This window comes from Vombatus ursinus, unplaced genomic scaffold (assembly GCF_900497805.2).
Source record: "Vombatus ursinus unplaced genomic scaffold, bare-nosed wombat genome assembly UNPS02014768.1, whole genome shotgun sequence".
NCBI lineage: Eukaryota > Metazoa > Chordata > Mammalia > Diprotodontia > Vombatidae > Vombatus > Vombatus ursinus.
This window is the reverse complement of record NW_020954546.1, coordinates 36,354,657-36,361,191: the sequence shown is the minus strand read 5'-3', so window position 1 is coordinate 36,361,191 and position 6,535 is coordinate 36,354,657. Positions and strand designations below refer to the sequence as shown.

Below are 6,535 nucleotides of genomic sequence, written 5' to 3'. Positions count from 1 at the left end.
TCTAGATGTCATGGTTGATCTGTACGGTTGGAGGAAGGAATCTAGCAGAGCAGGATCGAAAGGGGAGGAATGAAATGTGACCCTTTAGAAAGCTCTGTTCAGCAAGTTTTCAAGCTTAATGATTTGGGATGTCAGAATAATATTAGAGGCCTTAGGGACTTCAGTTATTTGGTCCCCAGCCTACAGTTTAACAACTATATACCTGCCCATTGTTATTACAGATTAAATCTTGTTTGGGTAAAGTAAACCATCCTTCAGAAGAATAACAGCAAGCTCACCCTCTGTACACTGTCCTCCCATAATGTTCCAGGCTGCTCAAGTTCACAGGATTTGGTAGTCGTTTTCCTCCCTGATGCTTCACACACATTGTGCAGCGATCCTCTGGACCTCTCACACATAAGCCCGTGTGTAATAGAACCATTCATTTGCTTTGTCTCCTGGCAGTAAGCCTCTGCCTTGAGGCCAAGAATTGAATGGGTCCTGAGAGGAAATTCCCCTTTTTCCTCTAGGGAGAGTTCCTTCATGCTTGGGTTGAGACAGAGCTGTAAGTCTAATATTTATTTTGCTGTGTTTAGAGTTGTTCTCACCTTCTTATTTCAATTCTGTGGGTTTGTCTGATTTAGACCGTGAGTATATGGAGCAAGAAGTAGGCCTGCTTATTTCTTCAGTACTAAGCACATCGTTGGTTAATATCCAATCAAAGATTTACCTACGTTAAATTTAGTGTGAGGCAGTCACTTCCAACATTTTATTGGCCCAAAGTCTATTTAAATAACAATATTTATATTTAATATTTTAATCATAATACATTTTCCCATCAGTTGTAGCCTCCCTGTTAAGATGGCCACGTCCTCACCCCAGTTTTAGGACTTTTGACTTTGGCATATATGCATACCCAACCTTGTTCGTTCATTAAGCACTAACTGCCAGTTTCATTTGTGCCTAACTGCTGCAGAGTGGATCTCCTCTGAGTCTCCTGAAGCTCATATATCTGTTTCAGATTTCAGTAACGTGATCAGCAAGAGTGATGTGAAGTCATTGGCTGAGGCTGATGAACAGGAAGTGGTGGCTGAGGTTCAGGTAAACATTTTGCTTCCCTGACATATCTTTTATGTTTCCTTAAAGAACTTTTTTCCCCCTATGCATTACAAGATAATGAGCAGGTAGAAAAATGGGCCCCTCGTAATTGGACCAAAGCCTTGAGATTCCTAAATATTGGTAGCACAGGCTGTATAATGCACCACTGTAGAAAAGGATCATGGCATTGTTCTTCCCAGATGGTATTGCATCCTTGAATAAGGCTATGATATGTGCATACTGGGAAGAGTATGGTGCCTTAAAGGCAGAAAAGTAACTTATTTTTTTTCAGAAGAGTATAATGATTTAATAAGTGACTACAGAGATTAACCTATTTTAAATACAGTAATCCCTCCCCTCCCCCCAAGAGGATGCACTGGATTGCATTGTTCTTTTTTTATCTGATAGATTGGACAGCTTATTTTATTGCTTATATTTTTACCCATTGAAAATAGTATGTTCAATGGAAAAATCATTTCTATGTAGGCACATTATTGTACAGTTTAGTCTCTACTTAGCTTTACTGTATGGAAGACATTACTGCTGCTGCTACTGCTACGACTACTACTGTGGAGGTGGGGTGTGTATGTGCGTGTGTCTCTCTCTCTCTCTGTGCCTGTGATTTCATCAGTGTGAAGAACTCCTGGTATAGAAACTCCTTCCTCCGCTGATACCATCGACTTAGCTGAAACTTACATTCTCTACTCCCTCTACACTTCTGTCTCTTGGAATCCGTAATTTTCTTCAAAGTTTAGCTTAAACGTGAAGCCTTTTCCAAGTCCCACAACTTTCTGCTGATACCTGCTACTGTGCATGCATGCTTGATCCTATCCCCTTTTCTACAGATTGCCTTCCTATCATCCACACTCACTGTCTTCTAACTCCTTCCCTGCTGTCTACAGACATATCCATGTCTCTTCTATTCTTAAAAAAATCTTCACTTGATTGGCCCGTTCCCACTCACTGTCATCCTCTCCTCCCCTTCTTGGCTAACCTCCTTGAGAAAGCCGTCTACACTAGATACCTCTGCTTTCTTCCCCCTACTGTCTTCTGTGATTTGGCTTCTGATCTCATCTTTCAACTGAAATGCTGTCTCCAAAGTTACAGATATTCTCTTCATCACCGAATCTTGGCAGTTTCTCAGTCCTCATCCTTCTTGACCTCTTTGCAGCACTGAATTCTGTTGATCACCCTTTCTCCTGGGTACGCTTTCCTCTCTAAGTGTTCATGACCCTGCTCTCTTCTGATCTCCTTCTGTCTGTCTGACTGCTCCTTCCCAGTTAGCCTTGCTGGATCTTCATTCAGGTCATACCTATTAATGGTATACATCTCTAGAGGCTCTTTCCTGAGCCTTCTTCTGCCTCTGTTCTGTGACATTTGGTTACCTTATAAGCTCCCATGAGTTCAATGATCATTTTCATATGAATAATTCTTAGATTTATGTATCTGGCCTAGTCTCTCACCTGAGCCTGAGTCCCTCATCACCAATTGCCTTTTGGACATCTCAAACTGGATGTCCTTATAGGCTTCCTAAACTTAGGATTTTCACAACAGAAATCATTATCTTTCCCCTCTTCTCCTCTGACCTTCCCTATTGTTGTTGAGGGTACCCTCATCCTCCCAGTCACCGAGGTTCAAAGCCTCAACTCCTCACTATCATTCACCCTATATTTATCCAGTCTGTGACCAAATCTTGTCATTTCTAACATCACTCTATCTGTTGGTTGTATCCCCTAATCTACATTCATACTGCCACCATCCTAATTCAGGTCCATCCCCTCTCTTAACCTTCTCCTTGATCTTCCAGCCCCACGAACATCCCCACTCCAGTCTGTTCCCCCCTGAGCTGCCAGAGTGATCCTGCTCAAATGTGGATTTGACCACTTAAACACACACACACCCCTCAGAAAACTCCATGTGCTCCCTGGTTCCTCCTCTGTTTGGCATTTAAAGTTCCTTACAGCCTGGGACTTCCTTGCCCTTCCAGGCTTCTTCCACTTTCCTTGGCTCAACCAGTTCTGCAGTTCAGTCACGCTGACCATCCGCCATGTCTGGAATGCTCGCCTTCCCATCCTCTGCCTCTTAATTACCCTGATTTCCTTCAAGACTCGCCTCTGATACCAGCTTCTCCTTTCCTAGTCCCCACAGCTGCTAGTGCCTTCCTCTTACTTTACGTCTGTTCTGTATACATCTTCTGTGTACCTCATTTTTGTCCTGTTTGTCTCCCCCATGAGATTGTGAGCTCCTGAAAGACAGGCACTGTTTTTACTTGTTTTTGTATTCCCAGTACTTGGCCCTGTACCTGGCAAATAGCACGCGCTTAGTAAATGCTCGTCAACTGGCGAACCCCAGAAACTAGCATATGTATTTCTTATGTATTTTGTATATATTATAATTTCCTATGGAATTGAAACTCCTTAAGAGCAGAGACTGTTTAGATTTTGTCCTTGTGATCACAGCCTCTAGCATAGGGCCTGGCGCATAGTAAACATTTAATAAGTACTTGTTGATTGATAGAGTGCTTGGGGTCACCAAGAGGTTAAGCAGCTTGTCCATGGTCGGGTAGTCATTATCTGTCCATGGTAGGCCTTGGAGCCAAACTTCTTGACTCCATGGCCTACTCTGTCCAGGGTGTTATGCCACATCCCTCACTGCTTCTTCTATTCTTATTAACTGCTATTCCCTGAGGAAGGTCAGTTCATTATTTGAGTAGGATGTAAGCTCCTGGGGCCAGGGATGGTTTTATTTTTGTATTGCCAGCACAGAGAGTAATGTCTTAGACATAACAGAGTCTTACTATATATTGAATTGATATAATCTGTGTTTGTGCCTCTGAGCAAACATTTTGTTGTTGTACCGTGTATGTTGCTATAAGATAAAGACGTGTCGGTGTGAAAACTGATGTTGGTGCTCTTTATTTGCAGGAGTTTTATGGTGATTACATTGCTGTGAATCCACATTTGTTTTCCCTCAATATCTTGGGTTGTTGCCAGGTATGAAAAAGGGCACATACTTCAGTTATTTTACCTGATGGGGATTATTACAGCTAGAAGTTGGGCATGTAAGGAATGAAAATGACTTTTTTGGGCTTATCATCTTAACCTGCAGGGTCGAAATTGGGATCCGGCCCAGCTATCTAGGACAACCCAAGGACTGACAGCTCTTCTGTTATCCCTGAAGAAATGTCCCATGATACGTTACCAGCTTTCATCAGACTCAGCAAAAAGACTTGCTGAATGTGTGAAGGTGAGACATGCCTTCATCGTCCTTTTTCTAGGCTCTTCAACTGTTGACAGAATATGATTTTGATTCTTTCAAACCCCTTTTCATATTTAAGAAATAGATTTTTAGAGTGAAGGCTTAAGTGGTACCACTTCCGAACACTCACTAAAAATATGACCTAGATTCACTAGCTAAGGAGTCTAGATTGTAATGTATTCCAAGTTAGCGGACTAAAACTAAGAGGCTAAGAATTAAAATTCCTGAGTTCTGTACCTAGTTCTGCTGACAGTATACGAGTTATATAACTCCTTTATATCTCAGTTTAACTACCTATAAAATGAGGATTTTCATTCCAATTTCATGTGAATAAGATGCTACTAAATTCACTTTATAAGGAGCTTATAAATAATTTTATGAAAGGCCCGCGCCAGTGCAAACAGCATTTAGTCACATCACTGTGCTCTTTATTCACACCTTTCCTATTTACGTTGTCTCCATCTGTAGCCATTTGGTGACCAAACTTTCATTTTCTCACCCACAGCAAGTGATAACTAAAGAGTATGAGCTTTTTGAATTCCGAAGAACTGAAGTCCCTCCGTTGCTGCTGATTTTGGATCGCTGTGATGATGCCATAACTCCACTGCTGAACCAGGTGCCATGGCCTTTGTAGGCATATGTGAAGGGAAGAATCAGAGCACTTGACCTGTATGGCAACAGGATGTGATGGTGGAAATAGAGAGTAGATATAGGGACCCGTTTTTTGCCACCTTATTCTTAGCCATTCTTTTCTTCTGTGTCTTGACACCACTTTTAGTTTGACATCAAAGGTACAACCTCTCATTTTATTCCTATTTTACAGTAATATCAAGGGAGAATTTATAGCTGTAAAGTAAATTTTGTTTCTTGGGTCACAGGCTAATCTGCGCAAAGTTGGAGTGGAAGAAGGAGACACTTTTGAAGGAGAGGTTCTGCAGAAGTTCCTCTTTAACATACTGTGCTGAAAATATATTTAATAGGAATGTTGAAAATATTTTTAACAGGAATGTATATATAGAGCCTATATTAGATTGTATGCCATCTTGGAGAGGGAGGCGGGAAGGAAGGAGGAGAAAATTCAAAACTCAAAAGCTTATGGAAGTGATTGTTGAAAACTAAAAATTAATTTAAAAAAACAACAACTATACTGTGCTGATAGCATCCAGCCCCAGAATGTTCCAAATGAGATCAGAGGTCCCTCCACAGAGATCAGCTTGGTTGTTGACCAGGTTATGGTGTGCAATTGGACAGGCAACCCATTGACTTAGTCCACCAGTACACATGTATTAAATAAGTGCTTTGGAGGAATGGTGAACCAGTTCCAAAATTGATCAAAAGAGGTCAGGCTGGGTTGTAATTGCAGAAATTATACAGGGTTTTCAGTGATTCCGTACTGCTCATTGCCACAAAAGCCTATTTAAAAAAAACCAGACAAACCAATATTTATTCTTTTTGTGATGCCGAATGGCTACAAATAATGGAATACCATTTTCCAAAGAATCATAATTACAGGTCACCCAGTGAGCAATGGAAAGACGCATAGTGGGTGTAAATATCCTGCCAGCCATGACTTACCTGTAAGAAATAGTGAAAAAGCCATCATTAAGGATGTCTCCACCTGATCTTCTAACAAGAGTGACAGATAACATATGGACAGCATGAGTGTTGTTACATTGGCATCCATAAGATGTTAAAAGAAATATAGAAAAGTTTCTAGTGTCTTTTCAGAAAGAAATGTATAAGCACCCTTATGATGAAGGCACATGGTTGAATTGTGATTTGTATGTAAGGAGGAAACTTCTACCCTGTGAAATCACAAATCCATTGCTGTGTACAATGAAACTTATCTATAGAGCAAATTCATGTTGGTTTATGTGATTGAGTTATTGTGTGCAAATCAAATTATTATAAATGATTCAAACACTTTACAAAAGTGTTCTTAGTTTTATTAAAGAATATCTAGCCATAAGACTCCTTTCAAAAAGTTTCCTGAGTGCGTATGATTAATCAACTCCTGATTTATTTTTTGGTAAGTCTAGATTTTCATACATTAGTTTTGCTTAAAGTGAAGTATACCTGAATAGCACTTTCTAGTGGATCAGGATTTAAAATTTAATCTACAGGCCTTTTATATTTGTTATATTTGAAATATGTAGCTAGGCCTTGATTAATGGGAATAATGAATCCCCTGAAGTGGTTG

The 6,535-nt window shown here is 40.4% G+C and overlaps 1 protein-coding gene across 1 annotated transcript in view; it reads left to right on the top strand.

The window, feature by feature from the left end:
* The window catches only part of LOC114042911 (vacuolar protein sorting-associated protein 45), a 69,695-nt gene that overhangs the window by 5,322 nt on the left and 57,838 nt on the right, over nt 1-6,535 (top strand). Inside the window, exons 4-7 of the mRNA XM_027861697.1 lie at nt 1,001-1,080; nt 4,002-4,070; nt 4,186-4,323; nt 4,841-4,951. Of these exons, the coding sequence (XP_027717498.1) occupies nt 1,001-1,080; nt 4,002-4,070; nt 4,186-4,323; nt 4,841-4,951 (398 nt within the window). The remainder of the gene's footprint in view (nt 1-1,000; nt 1,081-4,001; nt 4,071-4,185; nt 4,324-4,840; nt 4,952-6,535) is intronic.